This window comes from Microtus oregoni, unplaced genomic scaffold, assembly GCF_018167655.1.
Source record: "Microtus oregoni isolate MIOR12 unplaced genomic scaffold, Mior012 000007F_ref0000211, whole genome shotgun sequence".
Taxonomy (NCBI): domain Eukaryota; kingdom Metazoa; phylum Chordata; class Mammalia; order Rodentia; family Cricetidae; genus Microtus; species Microtus oregoni.
The window spans coordinates 13,172,966-13,197,754 of NW_024543066.1; the positions used below are offsets into that span (position 1 = coordinate 13,172,966).

The window sequence follows — 24,789 nt, forward strand, 5'->3', positions numbered from 1 at the left end:
CCCCCTTATTTTTGGTTAGATGCAATAGTATTTTGTATCTATGTTCCTGGGAGATACGGATTGTTTCTTCCTTATACTTTCTTAGTCTGGTTGGAGATCAGGGACAACTTTTCTTTTTTTGTTTGTGTGTGTGTGTGGGGGGGGGGGGTGAGTCTCTGTAGCCCTTGCTGTCCTGGAACTCATTCTATAGACCAGGCTGGCTTCTAGCTCACAGAGATCCGTCTGCCTCTGCCTCCCCGAGTGCTGGGATTAAAGTCATGCGTGACCACCGCTCGACCAATATTTCTTAAAGTGAGCTGGAAATCATGCATTTTCTGAAGCCATTTGTGGAGGGCATTCCTTAACACGGCAGGGATTGGTGATGTCATCAAGAACTCTGCATTGCTTTTTGGTTTAAAAAAATTAAGCCCTTAATTTCTTTACTCAATAATGGGGCTATTCAGAATTTTCTTGAGATTTTGGTGATTTGTTACCTGCACAATCTGTCCGAACAGTCCCGAAGAAGTTAGTAATCCACCATTACCCTTTCAAGCTCTGTAGGATCTGTAGCTTTGTCCCCGTCATGCCTGATGACAGTTTGCTTGTGTCAGCTCAGCTGCAGACTCACCATTTCTGTCAGTGTGGGTTTGGGTTTCTTCAAACTTCCCTACAGTGGGCCGAACTTAGGTTTCATTTATTTCTGACGTCTTGCTAGCTTTTTAGAAACAGCTTTGAGATACCTATTTCATACCATCTAGCTCACTAACCTGACATGTGTATTTTATACAGTTCTTAAACACTCTGGTTCTCGCCCAGTGGCTTAGCTGGGTTGCAGTCATCACAACTTAGAACATTTATTAATGACTCAATAGTTACTGTTTTTGAGACAAGTTCTTTTATGCTCCAGGCTAGCCTCTAACTCACTATGTAAAGGGAAACCTTGAATTTCTGATCCTTCTAGCTATACCACCCCTGGTTTGCGCAACTTAGAAATGTTTTTATGACCAGCTGAGGAAAATGTAATCCCTTAGCTATCGGGCCTATTCTCTTCCCCATCCCTGTTTTTTCTCTGTATAGATTTGCTTGGTCTGGACATTTCAAACCTATGGACTCACACAGATTCTTGGTGATTACTTTTCTCATCTGTACTGCACAATAAAATTCCACTGTATGTTCTAGCTAGTTTTGTAGGGTGGAAAATGACTTCTTTCTCTAACAACGTTCTCCTAAGGTTTTTCTATTCTACTGGCTTTGGGTGTCTTCTGTACTTTAACAGGCTACTATAACACGACACTACAGACAGATTTCAAATTCACCAGCAGTAGCTGAACATGATGGTACAGGCCCACAACCCGCCCCAGGGCCAGAGGGCATCGTGTGAGGCTGGCCTGAATTGTACACTGAAAAAGATCCTTAATTATCCCAGCACTAGGGAGGCAGAGGCAGGAAGATGTTCAAGTTCAAGGCCAGCCTGGTCTATAGAGCGAGTTCCAGGACAGCCATGACTACAGAGAAACTCTTATCTAGAATAAAAAAAATCATAAAAATAAAAATAACCACAAACACTGACACAATCCTTTGTGGATACCGATATACTCCATAGATTTGGTAGCATAGTCACTGTCTTTGGTATTTATTCCACACCTCTATTCTAGAGGTCACAACTTTTCTTCTGGGAGATTCCTTAGAAAAAGGATTTCACATGTCAGATTTCCAGTGTTGACAGATTTGTCTGTGCTGAGTGGATCTAGATCTTTTGCGTGTTTATGCACTTACGTGTATGTTACAGAGCAGGTGCCTAGGTGTGCGCATGTGGAGGCCAGAAACTGGTACTGGGCGTATTCCTGTATTCCCTGTAAGTCAGGGACCTAGAGCTCAGCGATTCCGACTGTTCTGGGGATTCCATCTCCATCTTTCAAGAGGGCTGTCATGCCCACCTGACACTGACGGGGATTCCGGGCTCCAAACTCCAGTCTTGAGCCATCACCCCCGCCCATACTAAGTATATTCTTGTTCTATGCAAGTGTTGCTGCCAAGGCCTTATGATCTAATTTCTCTCTTCTAAGTCACGAAGTTCACTTATTCAACCAGTTTCAGTATCTTTACGATTTGGTGAATTTACAAGTGCATTCATGGCCATTCTGAGTCTGTTCTCAGATATATGTAGTATCTGTTTCTAAATTGTAGCGCTAAACAGTTTTTTTTTAAGTTGTCTTGATTTATTTTTTTTAAATAATTATTTATTATGTATACAATATTCTGTCTGTATGCCTGAAGGCCAGTTGAGGGCGCCAGACATCTTTACAGATGGTTGTGAGCCACCATGTGGTTGCTGGGAATTCGAAGCAGTCTCACTATGTAGACAGGGCTGGCTTCAAAGTCTGTATCTGTCTCTCCCTTGAGTGTTGTAACTAAAGGTGTGTAGCACCATGCCTGACTTTTTTTTTTTTTCTTTAAAAGCTGTTCTCATCCCTTAGTTTTGCTTTGGGATTCTCTGCTAATTTTCAGTGTTTGTCAAGTCTCTTGAGCTCTATAATTCCAAACCCATCTCTGTTTTTACCTTTGCTCATCCGTTCAGTTGCAGATAGATACTCAAAGCGGTTGCTTCCACCTTTGGCCACCGCGAATGCTGCTGCTATAAACAGAAGCACGGGTGTACAGATGCCCTTGCTTTCAATTTGGAAGGTTTAGAAGAACTGGAACATAACGGTTAAGTTGTCAAACATTTAAAATGTGATACTGCTTTTTGTTCTTTTTTTGGAGAGGGCTGAGGATTGAACCCAGGACCGTGGGCATGCTCAACCACTGAGCGACAACTCTGGCACGTTTACCTTTAAGAATGTTTTTAGGGGCTGGAGACATGGCTTGGCTCACAGATTTCAGAACATTTTTTGGACCAGAGTTCAACTCCAGCACCTACATGATGGTTACCAAACAACCACCACTGGTTCTAGAAGGTCCGATGGCCTTGCCTGATCTCTGAGGACACCAAGTTCACATGTAGTACACATACATACATACAGGCAAAACACTCATGCATACAAAATAAGTCTAAAATCGAAGAGTATATTTAGATCACATTAAGTGTATATTCTTGGCAAAACACCCAATAAATACTAAGTCCCAAGTGTCTCCTCTCCACCCAGACAACCACGTACATCCCCGGCATTCGATTACTCTAGGTATCACGTGAGTGGCTGAGAGCATCTGTGTGGCTTATTTCGCCAAGCTTCAACTATGTTGAGCGTGTGTTGGAATTTCCTTTTCTGGCTTGAATATGTTCCTAATGTATATGCCACCTTTCCCCCACTCATTTATTTCTGTACTTAGGTTGCTTCCATTTTACGGTGACTACAAACGATCCTGTCATGAGCCCGGGTATAAACACGTCAACTCTTTGCCTTCATTTCCTACCCAGAAACAAATTCCACAGGTTCTGAAGAACTTTTACATAATAACAATCTTTACACATCCTCGACGACACTTTCTTTTCCTGACAGGAATCCTGTAACACTGCCGACTTCCTTAAAGGAGCAGCGAGGCTGAGCGTCTCTCCACGTGTGTACAGGCCATTCCTGGTTTCAACTATTTGCCCCTTTTCCTCATGAACCCTGTGGTTTTCCAGGTGGGGAGCAGCCACTGGCCCCAGTCACCTGAGACTGCAAATGGCACTAACCACCAGATGTTCTCATGGGAACATCAGGCAGGGGCAGGCCACACATAGCTTATAAAGTTCTTATAGAAGATGTATATATTGTTGTCTCCCTAATTTATCATCTGGTTGCTAACACTTCGTGACAAACCTATTTTCTGGCCTTGAAATCCCTATTTTACTTGTTGCTTCCATGTTAACCAGTGTGGGGTTTTAGTAGCGGAATGGGACCCAAGGGCTCACACGTGTTACTCTATGTTTGAACTACACCACTGGCCTAAAAGAAGTTGTTCTGTTTGTTTTTGAGGTAAGATCTCTCAATGTAGCCCTGGCTGACCTAGAACTTACTATGTAGACCATGCTGTTTTTGAACTTAGGAGGAAAAGGCAGAAGCATCTCTTAAGTGCTGAAACCAAAGATGTGGACCACCATACCCATCCTGTTTTTGTTTTCAAGATAAGGTTTCTCTATAGCTTTGGAGCCTGTCCTGGAACTTGCTGTGAAGATCAGGTTGGCCTCGAACTCAGAGATCTGCCTGCCTCTGCCTCCTGAGTGCTGGGATTAAAGGCGTGTGCCACCACTGCCCGGCTCCATCCTGTCTTTAAAGCACCTAAAATCAGTTTAAAGTGCTGAACTTGTTTTTTTGTTAAAATCTTTGTGATGGAACAGTTCATTTTAATCCCTACTTTCCCAGAGAACTAAAAAGAAAGAGCCAGAGCTCTGAATGAAAAAAAAATTCCCTCATATACATCAAGACCACAACCAGGCTTTTGAATAAGAGAAAGTGTGTAAGTATCATTATTGTAACAACTCATAATCAAAGCATGACTGTGTCTGAAGAAAGTACACTTTTTGTTAGTGTCTCATAAAAGTCTGAAGTGGGCCAGGCAAGCTAGACTCCAAAGTAACATGTTTTGATTGACTAAAAGTCTAACCAAATACTAAACTGTAGCTCTATGTAGTAAAGGAGTAACATACCTGTACGCAGTGTTATTTTACATGAAAAATACCACACAGAAACATTTTTTTAAAAAAAGATTTAAGATCATAAATAGGTCACTGTTATAACACGTTTCAGAAAGAAAAAACATTTTGGCTTTTTATAAAAGACTTTTTTAAAATCAACTCCCTCACTCGTCATTACGAGGACCTGTAACTCCCTGTCTCCTAAGGCACAGTATTTAATCAGAATGCCACCACCACCACCTGCTGTAGGAGGAACACAGGCAGGGTCTCTGGACACCATCAGTCACTGAGGAAAAAGTCTGAGCACTGTAGTTGTAGGGCAGTTCTGCTAAGCAGAACTTTTTGAACGAAGTAATTTTCTCAAACCAATTGAATTCACCACTGTTGAGGAGGGAGATCTGGTAAAAATACAGTTTCTTTAAATAATAAGAAATAGGAACGTGGACTAATAGATGAGGCAAAGCCCTTAGGGCCCAGACTAGGGTCCTAGTTTATTAGGAGTGCGCACACTCCAGCGAAGGAAGAGCAGGAGGACAGGCTCCTGCACCCCACACACAGCCTCGCTGGGACCACCATCTACGCAGATGCGCTGAAATCTACAATTGGATGTTTTTGTTTTTTTAATCTAAACCAAAAAGCTCTTTTAAAATTATGAATCCTAATTCTGTTGTTTAAATGTCCTGTACTCTGTGATAATGAACTGTAAAATTTTACATAATGTGGTGACTGAGTGTTAATTAAAAAACAAAAAAGCCCATACAATAAGTGATTGTCCACAGACAAAACACGGGACGAGGTTCATGACCGAGTTAACCATGGAGTGTTAGTCAGCTGTAAACGTCTGAAAGTTATCAGCGATTGTGCCGGGCGCATTAGAGGACAACAGGAGCGAGGGGAGCCGGTCTGTCATTCCAGTTCTGACAGGGTGCACGGCCTTCGGAATTCCTGTCCACGTTCATGCAGCCATTTGTTGGATACTGTGGGGAGAAAAAAAAAATTTTATTCTCATCTGAAAGCTCAACTAGAACAGTTTCAGCACAGGTTAAAAGCTTAAGATTAAAATTCAGATAAACTTGACAATGCTGGAAAAATCAGATTGCATGTATCTCTGCTGAGGCTGAAATGAGCTGCAAGCGGAACAACATGAAGGGAACACAGCGCTTTCCGTACTCCAAGTACTGCCCCCGAAACCCAGACAGTCCTCTCATCAGTTGATGCTATCACATCCTCAGTCAGCTGTCTTAGTTACAGAATGTTTTGGTTTTGAGATGGGCTTTTCTGCGTGGCCCTGACTATTCTGGAATCCACTCTGTATACCAGACAGGCTATCCTTGAACTCTAAGATCTGCCCGATTCTACCTCCTGAGTGCTGGGATTAAAAGGCATGCATCACTACAGCTGATATATACACACACACACACACATATATATATATATATATATATATATATATACATATATCTTTTATATACATTTTTAATTAATATTTATTGAGCTCTACATTTTTCTCTGCTCCCCTCCTCCTAGGTCCCCATGCTCCCAATTTACTCAGAAGATCTTGTCTTTTTATACTTTCTACTTCCCATGTAGATTAGATTTATGTAAGTCTCAGTGTCCTCATTGTTATCTAGGTTCTCTGGGATTGTGGTTTGTAGGCTGGTTTTCTTTGCTTTATGTTTAAAAACCACCTGAGTGAATACATGTGATAATTGTCTTTCTGTGTCTGGGTTACCTCACTCAAAATAATGTTTTCTAGCTCCATCCATTTTCCCCTCAAAATTCAAGCTGTTATTTTTTTCTGCTGTGTAAATTTTTTTCCACTATGTAAATGTAACACATTTTTCTTATCCATTCTTCGGTTGAGGGGCATTTGGGTTGTTTCCAGGTTCTGGCTAGGATAAACAAAGCTGCTATGAACACATGTCCTTGTGGCATGATTGAGCATCCTTTGAATATATACCCAAAAGTGGTATTACTGGGTCTTGAGGAAGGTTATTTCCTAATTTTCTTAGAAATCACCACACTGACATCCAAAGGGGTTGTACCAGCTTGCATTCCCACCAGCAATGCAGAAGTGTTCCCTTTTCCCCATAGCCTCTCCAGCATAAATTGTCATCAGTGTTTTTGATCTTGGCCATTCTTTCAGGTATAAGATGGAATCTCTGTCTGATGTGGGGTTAGTGAAGATCTTTTTCCCGTTCTGTAGGCTGTTGTTTTATCTTGCTGACTGTGCCCTTTGCTTTAAAGAAGCTTTTTAGTTTCAGGAGGTTTCATTTATTGATTGTTTCTCTTAGTGTCTGTGCTGCTGTTATACTTAGGAAGTGGTTCTCTGTGCCAATGCGTTCAAGTGTACTTCTCACTTTCTCTTCTATGAGGTTCAGTGTGGCTGGCTTTATGTTGAGGTCTTTGATCCATTTGGACTTGAGTTTTGTGCATGGTGATAGACATGGGTCTATTTTCATTCTTCTACATGTTGATATCCAGTTATGCCAGCACCATTTGTTAAATATGCTTTCTTTTTTCCATTTGGTATTTTTTGCTTCTTTGTCAAAAAGCAAGTGTTCTAAGACGTATATTTTAGATTCCATTGGTCCTCCTGTCTCTTCTTATGCGAATACCAGGTTGTTTTCAGCACTGTAGCTCTGTAGTAGAGTTTGAAGTCAGAGATTGTGATGCCTCCAGAAGTTCTTTTATTGTACAGGATTGTTTGGCTATCCTGGGTTTTTTGCTTTTCCAAATGAAGTTGAGTACTGTTCTTTTGAGATCCTTGAAGAATTTTGCTGGGATTTTGAAGGGCTATATATATAAAAATACGGATTTCTTCTCCCAAATTTTCTACCCCATTTCTGGTATTACAGAATAAGTCAATGTCACTGACTTGGACAAAATACTTGAACTAGGTTGCCTACACTGGTTACTGTTAACTCCCTGGTACATAGTCTTCATTCATCAGTTGGCCATTTTTTCTTGTATCTTTGAGTCAAAACCCTTTGCTGCTGCTTTAGAGCACTCACATGATGGAGAAGAGCCTTCAGAGCTGTTTCCTTCCCAGTCAGCCTGTGCTCACCGTGGTCCAGCAGTTCCCAAGCATCATTTTCAGTGAGGGGATTGTAAGGTCTTCCAACCAGGCCTCCTTACAGTGGTTCTAACCAATGGACACATGTAGATGTGAGCATCTAACATGTGGCCACTGACATACTGTAATGTACACACTGGATTCGTATGTATTAAACTTGTTTCGTTTCCTATTTTAGTTGTTAATAGAGGCAATCCTATGCCTGTATGGTCTGAGAGGAGGGCCTCTTAAATACTGCACTGAAGCCAGGTGCTGTCTGAGCTTTAGCCCAAATCTTTTCTGGCACTTAACATATCTAAAAAGTAACTGTTATGTGCTGAGGAAACAAAAATTAAACCTTCTTGGGCATTGGTCTGTGCTCTGCCACATTCTGATTACCCATCAGTTCACGCTCTCAGACTGTGACCTTTTGAGGGCAAGATTCTAACTTTTCAACTTGGGAGTCAACTAATCTAATGCTTCTGGAAAACTAGGTGAAACAGAGCACCCACCCTCAAAAACAATCTCACCAAAATGCTCATCTAAGGGATGCAAATTTATACTCAGATCAGGGACAGGCTTAGCTGGATCCTATACAATTAGCCAGATGGCAAATCATGGGAGGAGGCATTTTGTTTTAAGGTGCAGGTTATAAAGTTTCTAAGCAGAGAATACAGGAACTATTTACCCCATTTGTTTCCAACTAGCACAGGACAGGCTGCATGCCGTGTACTGTAATCTCCTTCTCCACTGGCAAACAGATTATACCAGAAGACAGCGGTGCCCTGTGGAGAACAATTCAAAATTATCATCAAATAAAACGCTAGGTTTTCACTTTTCACAGCACTTCTATTTCCTGCTCCGTCTATGGCTTGGAGGCGTTTTCTTGATCATATGGGAGTTATAAGGGTGGATGACAAGAGAGTGTTTCAGTCGGGCATGGTGGAGGGCCTTTACTCCCAGCCCTCGGAAGGTGGAGGCAAGCAGATCTCTGTGAGTTTGAGGCCAGCCTGGTCTACAGAGTGAGAACAGTCCGGCAATATGGAGAGAATTATATGAAATCAAATCTTGGGAATCAGAACTCAGTTATTACACTTGTTCCTCACCCAACCTTTACTTTGAGATGAATGTAGTCTGCAAATATGGTCCATGGGACCCAAGTTCAGTTCCTAGCACCCACACGGCAGCTCACAACTGTCTGTAACTCCAGGATCTAACACACATATACAGAAAAAGACCAATAAGATAAAAATAAATACAAGAAAGTGTAACTCATTTCCTGGGCCACAAACTGCACGTGCAAATCTACTTCAGGAGGAAAATACCCAACAAAACCAAGCCCCACAAACCAAGTGAGCTTACTTTTTTGGGCCAAACACTAGCCCCCACTTCAGGAAACACAGTGGCTCCTCCGGCAGACACGTCACTCATCTGTAAGGGAAACAATTACCTTCAGATAAAATTACATGAAAAACCACAAGATTAAAGAATTTCTATTTATTATAAAGGTAGCCTAGGACAAAAACACAAACCTTAAATAACTGAAAAAGCACACGCATCAAGGAAATCCATCCTAGTGAAGAGTTTTAAACACCACCACAGGCAGAAAATACCAAACACAGCCCAACTATGGGATGTATATGCCACCTCTAAAACAAGTGACTTAAAAACATTGTGCCACCATGCCCTGCTAAACCACGTATTCATTCATTCATTCATTCATTCATTCATTCCCAAGACAGGGTTTCTCTGTAGCTTTGGAGCCTGTAGATAAGGCTGGCCTCGAACTCACGGAGATCTGCCTGCCTCTGCCTTCCAAGTGCTGGGATTAAAGGCGTGCGCCACCACCACCTGGCAAACCACATATTTTTTTTAAAGATTTATTTATTTATTATGTATACAACACTCTGCCTACATGTATGCCAGAGGAGGGCGCCAGATCTCATTACAGATGGTTGTGAGCCACCATGTGGTTGCTGGGAATTGAACTCAGGTCCTCTGGAAGAGCAGCTAGTGCTCTTAACCACTGAGCCATCTCTCCAGCCCCCAAACCACATATTTCAAAAATAAGGGTTACACCACTAGCAGATTTTATTTTCTAAACATAGTAACAGTCTAACTACATGTTTTGTTTTTCCCAGTACTCAAGATCCAGCCGAGACTTTGAGCTACAGCCTCAGTCACCACCTGCTTTTTATGTGACTGTGACTTCGGAATTCATTTCAAATGGTGCGAGCCCATGCCCCTCATCCTGAACCGGGGCAGAATTGAGGGTGTGGTTCAGAGGTGGAGTGCGTCCCTGGCAGGTGTGATTTAAAAACAGAAAAAGGACACTGTATGACTTCTAAAAACAGGCTGTAAAAATATCATGTCCATGTAGAATTTTCTTTTTGGGAGACTGGGGATTTGTGAGAACCCCGAGTTGTGAGTAGGGTGGCCAACAGAGACCCATCTGCCTAAGCCTTCCAGAAGGGCCAAGTGCTTGACAAATGAGTGCAACTGCACGAGAGATCAACAGGCATCGTGATGTTAAACCCAGTTAAGACCTCTGCAATAGGAGGAAATAAATGACAGCTATTTAAAAACATTCAGAACATGCATGAGACCATATGTTTGCCCCTCTCCCTCACTGAAGGAAAAATCATTTGGGGGTGATCTGTTATTTAACAGAAAAGTTGGATGAAGTGGAACAAATATTAATTCTGGAGTTGGGCATGTAGCTCAGAGGCAGAGTGCTTAGCATATTTTAGGTCCTGAGTTTAACTATTCTCTCTCTCTCCCTCTCCCGTTCTGTGATATGTTCTAGTCTGGGTGCTGATTAGCAGACATGCTTAGTTTGTGAAAAGCCGTAAAGCTGCACATTATAAAGTGTGCACATGTAGAGAACGTGTATGGGCAAACAGTCCATATTCTAAAATGTGGAACATCTCCAAGTACTGGAACTATCAATAATTTTGTTGTTATTTCTTGTGTATCAAACATTCCATGTATGCCTGCACACCAGAAGAGGGCACCAGATCTCATTTCAGATGGTTGCAAGCCACCATGTAGTTGCTGGGAATTGAATTCAGGACCTCTGGAAGAACAGTAAGTACTCTTAACCTCTGAGCCATCTCTCCAGCCCCTGGTTTTGTTTTTCAAGACAGGGTTTCTCAGTATAGCCCTGGCTGTCCTGGTACTCACGCTGTAGATCAGGCTGGCCTTGAATTCACAGAGATCCACCTGCCTCTGCCTCCTGAGTGCTGGGATTAAAGGCAGGCATCACCACCACCAGGCAATAATTTTTAAAGAACACCCCTTCCACTTTGAGACAAGCTCTCATAGTCAATGCTGGCCTCAATCTCACTATACTATATACCCAAGGATGGCCTTGATCCTTCTGCCTTCCAAGTACTAGGACTGCAAGCATGCACCCCCAAGCCTGGTTTGTGACATGCTAGAAATCAAACCCAGGCTTTCCTGCATGCTAAACAAATCAGAGAGACACACCCCCAGCCCTTTTTCTATTTTGAGACCCAGGTTGGCTTTGAAGGCACTATGTAGTCAATAGGAGTGATACCAAATCAACTTCATATAACCTACCAAAAAATAAGTTGAGTCATGAAATGTAGCTGTAACTTACATAGAACAGCCATGTAGCAATTCTATTTCCTGTCCCAAGCTCTCTGAAAGCATCTGGCTCATCTTTCTGTGGATAAAGCAGTAAACATAAGTAAAGAACACACCCCAAATATACGGCCAGTGTTCTGTGTCCAAACTAGCCTCTCAAGTGCTTGACTCAGCCCTCACCCTGAAGACTTTTGGGACAATTACTCCAAACTCCAGACCTGTCTTCTGAGTGAATTAGTGTGTTCTATAATGGTGTTAGCAGAAATTCAGGACGGGGGAAGGAAGGGGCTGTGCAGTAGGTGAGCAGTACTGCAGGGAGGCTTGTGATGTCTAGTGAGATGCCTTGAACGTGACAGGAATTACACTAAGTCGCGTGTATTAGAGTGCAGAGCCAGCTCAGAATTGAGAACTGGTGAAACAGTACTGAGCACTGTGAGCACACCGACGGCGCACTCCTGGTTGGTACTGTGCTGCAGTTATAGGGACACCAGCCCTAGGGTGGGGAAGGTACATACAAGGGCCTCATAGACTTATTTGCTACTTTCTAGCAATCAACGATTATCTCAAAATGGAATGTTTTAGTTTTGTAATGTGGGGCCTGACATCACCAAAAGCCCTGAAATGTTTTAGTATCAGGATTTAGAGGAAGAAACGAAAGTGTTACTTTTGCAGGATTCCCTAGAAAAAGCACACTGGGATCTGAGAGAAGGCAGTAAAGCAGCTGCTCCAGGACACTCTAGGCTGAAGAGTGAAGAGGAGCTTGTGGATCACACGGCACAGTGCTAAGAGGGTCAGTGATTATGGTGAGGAGACCTGAATGAAGATTTGATAATGACACACTTTAATGTTGACTCCGCTCCCAGTTCGTCTCTCATTCTCAATGCGTTCTGTTTCATACCTATTGCCCAATTCAGTCACTTATTTCTCATCTTTCTAAAAGTTAACATTTTTCTATTTAGAATTTCCCTTTGCTTATTTTTCAAATTTTTGCTGCCCCTATCTCTTATGGCTCTCACATATAGTATACAGTATTCAGTGTCTGACTGCTGCTTGCTACAGTCTTCGGCTGCACCTTATCGATTCAGTTTTTCTTTTGCTTGCTCCTGCCACACTGAGGAACATTATCAAACTGAGCAACTTTAATCCTTCTCGTCTACGCATCAGTAAAAGTCCCAGAGAACAGCTCCCCTCTCTTTCAAGCCACTCTTTCCCTTCCTGACGATGTACTCTGACTAGAGGGTTATGGGAAACCTCAGGCTAGTAACCTGAGCTCCAGGTGCTCACAGCAGTGCTGCCGGGCACCTCATCCCCACTGTCCAGTGTGACTATGGGAACAGTCTTCCCCTTCTTCCAGGCTCACCAATACATTGAACGGAATGTCTTTTTTGAGTGGTTTTGTTGTTGTTTTCTGCAGACTTTTCAGGACCTCCTGGCACAACTTCCAAGCAGGCAATGGATTTTTATAGGTGGACGGAATCAACAAAGGTATTCTTCCTGACCACACCTAACCAAGTTCCTCTGAGCGCTCTCCTCAGCTGGGCCTGGTTTCAGAGCATCTCCCTACCTTATCTCATATCTCTTCAGGCTCCTGTCCCTACTGCGGTAAGATAGCCCACTTACTGCTCAGTTATTGTCTAGGTACTGCCCCAGCCGGGCTGGCCCGTAACCTGGAGTGGAACTTAAGTCTCTCACTGAAATCCTCATTACAATTGCACTCTGCCCACTCCCCCAGTAAAGTCTACCTGTCTTAAACAAGCACTGTGAAAATGTCTTTAACTAAATCCATTTACGTTTAGCTATGCCATGTTTATAGTTTCACATACCCGTGCAAAGTCAAAATGGGGTTCATATTGTCCTCCAACTCCATAATTTGCTACCTGAAGGAAAGAAACAAAACATGAATAAGAACTATTAATATTACCACTCAAGAGCCCAGAGTCTGCATAGCATGGCTGAGGTCCTGAGTCCAAGCCCTAGTATCAAAAAGAAGGGGGAAAAGGTTAATACATAAAAAAATTCCTTAGAGCCGGGCGATGGTGGTGCACGCCTTTAATCCCAGCACTAGGGAGGAAGAGGCAGGCGGATCTCTGTGAGTTCGAGACCAGCCTGGTCTACAGAGCTAGTTCCAGGACAGGCTCCAAAGCCACAGAGAAACCCTGTCTCGAAAAACCAAAATAAATAAATAAATAAATTCCTGAGAACCTCCATTTTGACCTCTTATATTGTAAGGTAAACTTTAAAAAATTTTTTAATTTTTAGACAAAAAAGGAGAAATACAGCGGTATAGTATTTGGTGGTTTTGTTTGTTTGGTTTTTCCAGACAGGGTTTTCTCTGTGGCTTTGGAGCCTGTCCTCGAACTAGCTCTTGTAGACCAGGCTGGCCTCGAACTCACAGAGATCCGCCTGCCTCTGCCTTCCCGAGTGCTGGGATTAAAGGCATGCACCACCACCCGGCAGTATTTGTATTTTAATAAATCTGGCCTGAAGACCAGAGGTAAAGCTAAAACCACTGGAGGTTATGATGACACACACCTTTAATCCCAGTGGGGGACAGAGGCAAATGGATCTCTGAGTTTAAGACCACCCTGGGCTACACAAGATCAATGAGGAAACAAATCCGATGGTGGTGGCTCACACTTTTAATCCTGGGCCTGGGGAGTCATGCCTTTAATCCCAGCACTAGAGGGAATCTAAAATGGGAGGAGAGAGAGGCTTAGTTTGCTTAGTCTATGGTCGCCCAGCCTTGGTAGAGGTGAGACTTTTGTAGTGGCTTTAGCTTTGCCTCTGGGTCTTAAGGCCAGATTTATTTATCAAAATACAAATACTATACCACTACACATCACGTGTGCTGGAACCTGTGAAGGCAAGAAGCGGGGCATCAGATCCTCTAGAAATGGAGTTTAGCAGATTGTGAGCTACCATGTGGGTGCTGGGAACTGAACCCTGATTCCCTAGAATAGCAACAAGTGCTCTTAATCACTCAGCCATCTCTCCAGCCCAACACACTTTAACAAAAATAAGTTTTCTTTTACATAATTTTAAAAAATCATTTTAGGTTAAAGGGAAGAGGCTCACACCAATTCCTGCCTTAAGGCCCTAATACTTCAGATGGTCACCAGGATGCCCCAGTAAAGGAGGCATTTGGTCTAACTCCACTTCATAGGTGTAACTTAGGACACAATATAAAATGAGGATTTTTTTAACCCTATTCACCAACACAAATAGACAGTTAAGAGCACTACCATGACAAAGAACAAGCCGTCTGTAAATTATTACACTGTGCATGTTACTGTTATATTGAGGAAAAAACTGGATCTTCTATGAAGGAGAAAATAAACAATTCTTGAAGGTTTTAAAAGTAGGGTAAACAGATTAGGGAAGAAAAAACACCTCACAATGAATGGTTTCTAAAAGCATCAGACAAATACTGAGGAAGAGGACTGCCACAGAGTGAGTGACAATTTCAGCAGCTCTCAGGCAGGTGCCCTGCTCTGCAGTGACAGTCAGCTCAGCTGCTGTGCTGCATTAGCTGCAGCGGCATAAAGCACAGACCGCGCTGCTAGTTCTTCATTAACAACTTAGTATGCTAGCCTACACGTGAGGCCCAAGGAGCAATCGCATCCCTTTCAGAGGCTGACACGAGTACTCTGCAGGTCACACAGACAGCACAGCTGTAGCTGTGTCACCGGCTTATGTCCAGTGATACAGCTATGGCAGTCTACTCTCATTTGTACACACACTCACAAAACACATGTGGGAAGCTCCCATGTTTGGTCCTAAAAAACTTGTATGCAGAATTACTCACAGCAGCAAAAAAGCAGAAGTAACCCAGATATCCACCAACCAATGAGCAGACAGCTCAAAGGAGACTCCAAAAGTGGGGATCCATGCTTCTTAGCAGCATAATGCTTAGTCAAAGAAACCCGACATAAAAGCCACATGATAAGTAAATCCTATATATAAAATATCCAAAATAAGTATATTCATAGAAGCACAAAGTAGCTAGTGGTTGCCAGGGGCTTAGGAAGTGGAATAGAAAGTTACTGCTCAGGGCATGGACAGTCTCTCGCTAGGGTGATGGAAATGTCTGAAAATCATGGTGATGAGGTCATAACCAAGTAAATATACCTAAACCAAGGTAAACTGTATGACATACAAATTATGTCAATTTAAAGAATACCTTTTAAAAAGCCAAATTTACCCCAGCCACTCAACAAGCAGAATGGGTCTAGAAATTATCAAGAAAAATTAGGACTAGTGGGATGGCTCGATGGTAAAGGCACCTGCCACTAAGCCTGATACTGGAGTCCAATCCTGAAGATCCACAGCATATATATTCGCATGCCTTTACCATGGTAAAATAAATGTAATTTGAAAATGTGAAAGGTCAGAGTATGCTTACTACTGAGTATAGTAATATATATCTTTCATTTTCAATTTCTGCAGTGGATTATTAAGGTCTTTGAAAGCTATGGCTTACAGGGGTCACTTACAGTCCTCAGGTATTACACAAGCCTGTTGTTCAGTGCCAGGAAATCTAACAGGAAGAACCTCTTGAAGAAGTGTAAGTAACTGTAAGAAACTGGTAGCTTACCTGTAATTCCTCTGCTGTGGAAACATCTAGTCCGGTGAGATCCTGTATTCTCATATTAATTCTAGATACCACAGGGTCCTCATAGCCAGACAGCCAAGCACTAGGACAAGAAAATAGTACTTTTATGGCTACTGTTTCATTAAATAAAAGCCCAATACCTGCCATTTTCAACAAAGCAACAAAGAGAACATTCAATTTTTAAAATAGTGTTAGAGATCAAATGCACGCAGGACATTGTGCATGCTAAACCAATGCGCTACCATCAAGCTTCCATCTCAGCCTGTAGCTTTCCCCGAGCTCCACTGCGTCGTTCAGGATGACCTCTACCTCCAAATTCCCTTGGTTCAGTCTCCTAAGAACTGGGATAACTAGTGTGCACGACCACACCCATCCAGAATAATAAACGTTCAGCTCACCCGCTTGATCTTGTCTGACGATATCTTTACTAATACAATTTCTTAATAGTGAAACATTCTGCAGTTAGAGAATAGACACCTTGTGTTTCTATGGAACACTGCATTAACAGAGGGAGACTATTAATGCTATTCCCTAGATCGAGAACCCTCTTTCTGCCCTCCCTCCTTTTCTCTCTTGAGACGAGGCCTCATCAGTCTCCTGAGCAGTTGGAACTGCAGGAGCACACTGCCTGTTTACACTGAAAATTCCTGAACATTCAGGAAAACACACGTTAAGCTGGAAACAATTATTTCTTCTACACAAAATATAGACACTAACTAGAGTAGAGGAGGTCGAAGGGTTCTGGAGCTGCTCTACAGTGATGATTTACTGGGAACAAATTCATGCATTATTTGCTTAGGTAAGTTTTACATACATATTGCTGGCAGGAAGACAAAATGGTGCAGCCATTGTAGAAGACAGTTAAGTACTTCCTCTAAATGTCAGACATGGTTAGATCACCAGCAATTCTACTCCCATTTAGATAAGGAAAGTTAAATCGTACAGTATAGAAAGGTTCGTAGCAACATTATTAATAGTTAAAAAGTAACAATCTTAATGTTGATCATTTTATGAACAGACTCAATACAAATGTGGCATATCTAAAAACACAAATTATTGTGCCATTAAAGTAATAACGCAAGGATACATGGTGTAACATAAAATCTTAAAAAACATGTTAAGTGGAAGAAGTTAGATACAAAGGGTCTCATGTTATATGATTCCACTTATGTGAAATATGCAGAATAGGCAAATCAATGAAGAAAGTAATTACTGGTTGCGAGGGAGTGGTATGGAGTGGGGGTAGGATGGGTAATGAATAGCTCCATTCATGGATACATGAAAAATGTTTAAAGAGTCTGGGGGAAATGGCTCAGCAGATAAAGTGTCCAGGTCCTCAAGAGATAGATACTGGATCCTAGGACAAGCTAGGTGGACTAGCCAAACTGGTAGATTTCAAGTTCAGTAATAGATCTTCAGTTAAAAAAAAATAAAAACAGAATGAGCAAAAATCGTGACATGAACCTCTGGTCTCCACATGACACATGGAAAAAGAAATCAATGTTTAGTGCATGTTATTATATAAAAATGTCTGGAATTAAATAAGTACACAACTAAAAACTTAAAACAACTGGAACACACACTTCAGGAAGGTGAATTTGACAGCTACGGCTGAAGTAGACGCTTCGATTCCAGGGTTTGGAAGCTCAGACAGCATTCGGAGTTTGAAGCCATCCTGAGCTATAGAAGAAAACCTTGCCTAAAAAACCAAAACTTAGGAAATTTAAAAAGAAAAAGCAATGCTGGGCAGTGGTGGTGCACGCCTTTATTTTCGCACTCAGGAGGCAGAGGCAGGTGGATTTCTGAGTTCAAGGTCAGCCTGGTCTACAAACCAATTGCCAGGATTGCCACACAGAGAAGCCCAGTCTCCAAAACAAAAGGTACTAAATAAGTAGAGAAGAGAAAAGTGAAAACAAGGCGGAGAGATGGCTCATAAGTTAAGAGCATTGGTTGCTCTTCCAGAGGACCTGGGTTTGGTTCTCAGCACACACATGGTGGCTCACAATGGTCTGTAACTCCAGTTTCAGGGTATCTGGTGCCTTCCTCTGGCTTCTGCTGGCCCCAGGCATGCCATACGTTTATATTGACATATTTGTACACAAAATATCCATATTAATAAAGTAAAAATAAAATTAAAAAAATTAAACACAAAAATAAAGTGAATTTTATGATTTGGAAGCTGCACTTCCAGTATTAGGTCCAGGTTAAACCTCAGATCTTAAATAGGATGGAACCCCAAGTTCAAGTTATGTCTTTTGTTCTGCTTCTGTCCATTCAACTGGACAGATTTCTTCCTTCACTTCTCATTAAGCTTTGATTCATTGTTTTAACAGTATTCTTGCAAAAACCTAAACTTAACTGTTCAGAAAAAAATCCCATATCATTTTTCTATTATTATATTTCATTTTGCAGTGATAAGGATGAAACCCAGGGCCTTACATATATGGTAGGCGAACACTTTAACTCTGAGGAGATATGCCCAGCACCTAATTTTTTTTAATTTAGATTAATCTCAAAATAAGGCAGGTATGTTCTTGATGGGGCAATCTCTGTCAGCCAATGATCTTTAAGAGGTGGGGTCAGGTTAGGGCATGACCTAATGGATACCAGGAGAAAAACACCTGGCTGCCCAGGACTCACTCTCTGCGGTTCCTGTGCAACACAGCTGAGCTTGAACTTCTCGTTCCTGTTTCATGCGTTTGCCCCTTATGATAAAGAAGAATATATCTGGTTTATCTTGGAGTTAACCTGGTATTTTTTGCCCCACGTCATTCAACATGTTCTAGTAAAGTTCCATAAAGCCAGTTTTGAATGGGGAGCCTATGCTTATTAAAACATGAAATTTACTACCCAAAGACAGAAACCAACTTCTACTGTCACTTGCCTGACAGCCACCAACTTTTACAATGTCTATTGCTTTTTGTTTTGACACAGGATCTTAAGTGGTCCAGGCTGGCCTTGAACTCTCTATGAACTCAGCTCCCAATCCTCCTGCATCCACCTCCCCGCTCTAGTAATTCTATATGCACTGTATCTTCTACTAAAAATTAAATAGTCAAATATCTTTCTTTTTGGATTCATGACAGGGCTTAAACTTTCAATTAGTGTTTCTACTTTTTCTAAAAACAAGATTCCTCTATTTGAAATAATCCTGACTTTTAACACACAAATCTTAAAAGCACTGCAAGGAAGTTGGCAGAGGAAGCAGCAGCATCCTTACACAGCCTGTAGAGGGTCGACTGGCTAAATTGGGGCCACTTCAGAGACACTTACAGATCTGCACAGGAAGATGTCAGTAATGTCACACCTCCTACCACAATGTAGATGTAAAACATGTTACAATTAGCTAATATAAAGTCAATAAACTGTTGCTTTGTAAAGACAAATGATAAGTCTGAGGTTAAAGTACTGCTTCCCAATAGCAACATTTCCAATTTCCAATAATTCCTCTTCAAGTGTTTGGCGGTTAGCATCTGTCTACTTTGATTCTCTCTGTTTGAAAACCACTGTTTAACCCATTAGAAGGCAGTGATGTTAAACATTAGGGCACTTTAAAACAATTTGAAATCATTCAGAATTATACCATTCTGGCAGGGTGTGGTGGTGCATGTCTTTAAGTCCAACACTCTGGATGCAGAACAAAGAGGATCTCTGTTAGCTTGGGGGCTAGTCTGGTCTACACAGCAAGTTCTAGAATAGCCAGAACTACATAAAGAGACCCCGTCTCAACAACAACAAACAAACAAAACCCCCAAGTTCTGCACATTAGCTTAAGTGTTATAAAAATACTTTTAGAGGGGGCTGGAGAAATTGCTCAGAGGTTAAGAGCACTGGCTGCTCTTCCAGAGGTCCTGAGTTCAATTTCCAGCAACCACATGGTGGCTCACAACCATCTATAATGAGGTTTGGTACCATCTTCTGGCCTGCAGGGACACATGCAGGAAAAACACTGCATATAAGTAGTTTTAGATTCTTATACTTGTTTCTTAGCAATATGGGTAAACTAATTTTAGGCATAAATGTCATATTATGTTTATAACATTATAAATACCAATTGCCAGAAATCATTATTTAGAGTGAAAAACTGAACTGTTTCCAAGAATAAGCCACCAAAATCAAAAACCTTTTCTCCTCGTTTAAGCATATTGTTTACTTTTATGATCAGGATTTTTGCTATAGCAAGCTGACTTTGGAATTTATCCAACTTAATTGTCTTTTCACAATGCATAACCAAACAAAAACTTAAACTCCATCACTGTCATCTAGCCACTAATCTAGCCAGCAATAAGAGGTAAGTTGTTGTTTTGTTGGGGGTGGGGCTATTTGGTTCTCACAGAAAAAGACATGATTTACCAGCTCAATGTTACATATAGTTAGTTATATAAATAAAAATCTAGGCTAGCCTTGAATTCTTGGATTCAAGCAATCCTGCCTTAGCCTCCCTGTTAGCTGAGACTCAGGTACCCACCATGGCCAGCCCTCAACAACAGCAAACTGCCATGTGTGCTCTGCCAAGGAAAATTCCATCTGCTGGAATTCTGGAACCTATCCTTCTGCATAAAATTATATGATCACTTAGAAATAATTCCTTTTCGGGTTGTTGCAAAATGCAGGTGTTGCTAGAGCAAAAGGGATTATTACATTAACTGACATCAGAACACATTTTCTTCTATGAAAACTTTTTAATTTATAAGGGAAACAAAATGTTGGTTTATTTATAATTTCAAAATTTAATATAGACTTCAAAATTTAGGTTTTCACAACTATGTACAATGGCTCAGACCTGTACTAGAATACTCCCAAATATCCATGAAACTCTTTTCCTCTAATAGTAAAACATTTTATTTGTTAAAGCATACTTAATATTTTCAGTGGGAAGTTTCTTTAACAGTTAATGTCTGTCTCTCAAAGCATATTTTTATTTTGATACATTTCTTTAAAAATAAAGTCATTGAAATAAAGTGCATTTTTCACTAGTTTAAAACATACCATACTTTGCTAAAAACTGGTCAACGTTTCAGGCATCGAATGCTACTGGCTATAAATAAGTCTTCTGTTGCCCCTTAGGATGTATAACATCAAGTATGACTACGCCTTTTTCAAATAACCCAATAAAGCTACTTCTTGGGGTTATAAAACTAGAATACTTAAAAAGTCTGAAATATTGAATAGGAGTTAGCTTTAAGAAAACAAATATTTGTGGACCACTTTCAACAGAAGTTACTTGAAAATGGGAAGAGTCCAATGACATCCTTGTCTGAGGATTCCTTCATCACGTATATTTTATATATAGAAGCTTTCAGAAATGTAATCCAAAACACTTCATTCATGAAAGTTTGATTTTTTAAGATTATAACAGAACCACATCATTTCCCATTCCTCCGTTGAAGTTTTGTTTTAAATGATTCTTAGAAGCATCCAAATCAGGAGAACTTAAGATACTTACTATAGCTTTAGGACTGTAAAAATGTCAAATCCATGTGCAAATCTCTGAAATACAGTAACAGCTTTATGGGAGAGGTTTTGTCTTGAGACGGGGTCCCCCTGTGTACACCATGCTGGCTTCAAACTCAGATTCCCTAGTCTCAGCCTCCTGAATGCTGGCATTACAAGCTATCCTGGTTTGGTTTTGTGTAGCCCTGATTATCCTGGAACTCATAGAAATGAATGTATTCCTGAGGACACGCCCCATCATGGCAGCTTAAAAATTGTTCCCTGATCTCCTTGTGTACTACATGCACACACAAACATGCACACGTACACATAAAATGTAATTTAATGAATTTTAAAAATTGAACACAATTTTTGGGATACTTGGAAATCTCATGCCATTTCCCCCCTGCGCCAGAACTTGCATTTTCATCCCATTCTTCTAGTCAGTGGTCTCAGAGGAGGCAGAGTAGTAGGTTAGTGGGGACTTATTCTACCTAGCAAGGCACAACAAGCAACCTAGCTGTCCCTACACCTTCTCCAGTTGTGACATTTATTGAGTGCCAGAGATGGGCTAACCATGCTCAAATAGCCAATAACAACAAAAATGACCTGATTCCAAGTATCAATTGTCAACCATGGTGGCACCTGGGAACATAGCACAACAGGAAGATGCTGAAGAGGCTGAAGCAGGATGACCACAAGTCCAGTGCTAGCCTGAGCTACACCTTAGGCTGGGAACATACGAGAGGCCTAGGTTCAACTTCTAGTCCTACAAATTACCAATAAAAAAAAAAACTTTAAAGGTAAAATATATTGATTTGAGAAATCTTATTCCAGAGCTATAAGAAAAATATTTATATAACTGACAACACCATAAATCTCCTGTTACATAAAAGCTTGTATTAAAAGTAGTACCTTTAGGGCAGGCAAAATAGATCATGCCATGAAAACCCGAGTTCCATCTCTGCTAAAAAATAAATCAATAAATAAATAGTAATAAAAAGTCTGTAATTCCAGTCCTCCTATGCAAAGATGGGAGGTAAAGAAAGAAGACTCAATTACCCGGAAGATCAGGAGTCAGTTAGTCCTGAGTAAACAGCATGGCAAACACAGCAAGAAAGACCATGCTTCACCAACTGGAGAGAGAACCAACTCACAAATTCAGAGCAGCTCTGATTTCTTCATGTCCACTCTGGCATGTGCACACATGGGCACACACACATAATAGCAATCAATCAATCAATCGATCAAAAAACTTAAAAATTAGTAGCTTCAGATTGAGTTACTTCAACTATTATTAATACATGTTAATCTAAGCAATTACTCTCAAATATATTTAAATGTTTATAATGAGACAGGGCAGAGCTTATACTTATTTCTATAACTTTGGCATCTGTAGAAAAACTTTACTTAGGGTTAGAATCCAGCAGAATCCAGTGTAATGACATTTCTGATTTCATTTTCTAACCTGAGAAGCCATTATCAATAGGTGAGTCACTGCTGTACTAACCTTACTTGGCCTTAGTAACACAGTTTAATCTGCACCGTGATTCTTAACTGTTACATCTGTTGCTGAACGGAAGGAATTGAAAGCTGACTTGTAGGAGCCTCACTGTCCTTCTAGGCATTTCTTTTAGAACTATTGGTGACCACAGACTAAGGCAGAGTTTGCCTTGGGCCTTGCACTGTGCAGAGAGCCTTTAGGGAGTTCTCTCAACATAAGACACTTCCCATATTAGCATTGCTGGAGCCGCACTGGGCATTTTATACTTATCAATGAGCTGGAAACTGCCGGAAACTGCCTGGATCTATCTGCTTATTGGTCCATTATGAAAATCAAGCACAGACATCAAAACCTTCCCCTGACATCTACATCTTAGAAACAATATCATATATTTTGTTGAAATTAGATTCTCAAAAAAGAACACTCCAAATATGCCTCAATTCTCTCCATTGCTCCCTTACCTCTTAGATACTCTGTACTGTGCTGTGGTCAATTTCCCCGTCTCAGGGTCATGTACTGTAGCTCGGCTCAGCTACGAAAAGAAAAAAGAGAAAGGACAAGGGCTTACACTCCAGCAGGCCATTGGGCTTTGTTCACTTTTTTGTTTTGTCAAGCCACAGGTGATTGGAAGGATTTCGATTGGTCTGCATGGCGGGTAATGGGTCGAATCAGCAAAACGTTCAGAAAGGTGGCAGAAGAGCAGCCACTTCTAGGTCAGGAGAAAATGGCTGACGGAATTTGACTGCAAATGCATTTATTTATTGTCCTTTCGCTTTTTTAACTAAAGTCATTCGCGGTTGTATGGAATGATCTGAGGCAGTGGGTTTCACAGGAGCTTCCCCAGGTCTACAAGTTCAATGTTCTTCAGATATAATTTACAAAGTATTTGAAATTAGTTCATCATTTTAAAACTTTCATCGGGATGAAACTGCTTTCCAGTCTCTCTGCATCATCCAGGTCAGCAGAGATCTCAAGCCCTTTGAAAGACTGAGCTCAGAAGCAGAGCTGCTCTCTCCGCAGCCAACTTTTGGGCAGCGACTTTAAGTGAGAAACTCCAGTAAGAACAGATTACTCCATAATGACAATCAGATTAAAGGCGAAAGACAATCGCCGTGCAGGAGGGAGTGAGACATGTCAGCACTCCACCCCACATGAAGGGGTTGCTGCTTCTTCATTTCCCACTCTCACAACAAAGGGCTTGAAAAGGAAAGGACCAGGCAGTTTCCTGAGTGTTTAATACCTGACCTTAAAAATACAAAACACTTAATTCCTGAAACATGAGTCCGAACAGAGATAAAACAGAACTTCTAGTTCAAGGGGAAGCCTGTGAAACACAAAGCATGCGTCCATGCGTTATGCTTCTGTGTGTAAGGCGGCCACTTGAGCTGGAGACTGGAAATGATCTACTTCTGTAAACAAGTAAGAATTCCGGTAGGATGTTCAAGACACTCTTAGGAGGAAAAATACGCAGCATACAATCTCTTACCTTTTGCTAATTCTGTAATGTACCGTCTCCAAGTCTCCTGTTATTGGGTTTGAAATGGTGGCTCGCCTCAGCTGTGAAGCCAACCATCAAAATAATTGCATTACAAGACAAAAAATGAATCACATTTCCCTAACCAGTCAGACCTCTCCATTTTCTTTTTCTTTAAACAAAAGAGGGTGAATAGGAAAATATCTAAATACCCTTCCAATCACCTTGTGTTGAGCCTTAAAAGTCAGTTAGATTTTTGGTGTGTTTCTTAAAAATTATCTTAATTGCTTTTACACTGCATGAATACAGGCCACACAAACAGAAAAGACTGGAAATTAAATTTCTTCAATACTTAGAGAATGTGATGAGAAGAAAAATTCCTGAAATGTAAAGTACAATTTATGGCTTCAAGAATGGCTGTTTGTGCAGGGTGGTTGTAGCACATGCCTTTAATCCCAGCACTCGGGAGGCAGAGGAAAGAGGATCTCTGTAAGTTTAAGGCCAG

At 41.2% G+C, this 24,789-nt stretch overlaps 1 protein-coding gene across 2 annotated transcripts in view; it reads right to left on the reverse strand.

The window, feature by feature from the left end:
• Positions 1-2,886: 2,886 nt before the first annotated feature.
• The window catches only part of P4ha1 (prolyl 4-hydroxylase subunit alpha 1), a 64,363-nt gene continuing 42,460 nt past the window's right edge, over positions 2,887-24,789 (reverse strand). The window contains exons 9-15 of one of the 2 annotated variants that reach the window (XM_041656106.1): positions 23,272-23,342; positions 15,856-15,955; positions 13,085-13,138; positions 11,275-11,340; positions 9,015-9,083; positions 8,341-8,437; positions 2,887-5,574 (exon numbers count right to left, since the gene is read on the reverse strand). In XM_041656106.1, the coding sequence (XP_041512040.1) occupies positions 5,504-5,574; positions 8,341-8,437; positions 9,015-9,083; positions 11,275-11,340; positions 13,085-13,138; positions 15,856-15,955; positions 23,272-23,342 (528 nt within the window). In that variant the 3' untranslated portion in view covers positions 2,887-5,503. Of the gene's footprint in view, positions 5,575-8,340; positions 8,438-9,014; positions 9,084-11,274; positions 11,341-13,084; positions 13,139-15,855; positions 15,956-23,271; positions 23,343-24,296; positions 24,368-24,789 lie in introns of both variants that reach the window. The other variant, XM_041656107.1, reaches the window with a different exon arrangement.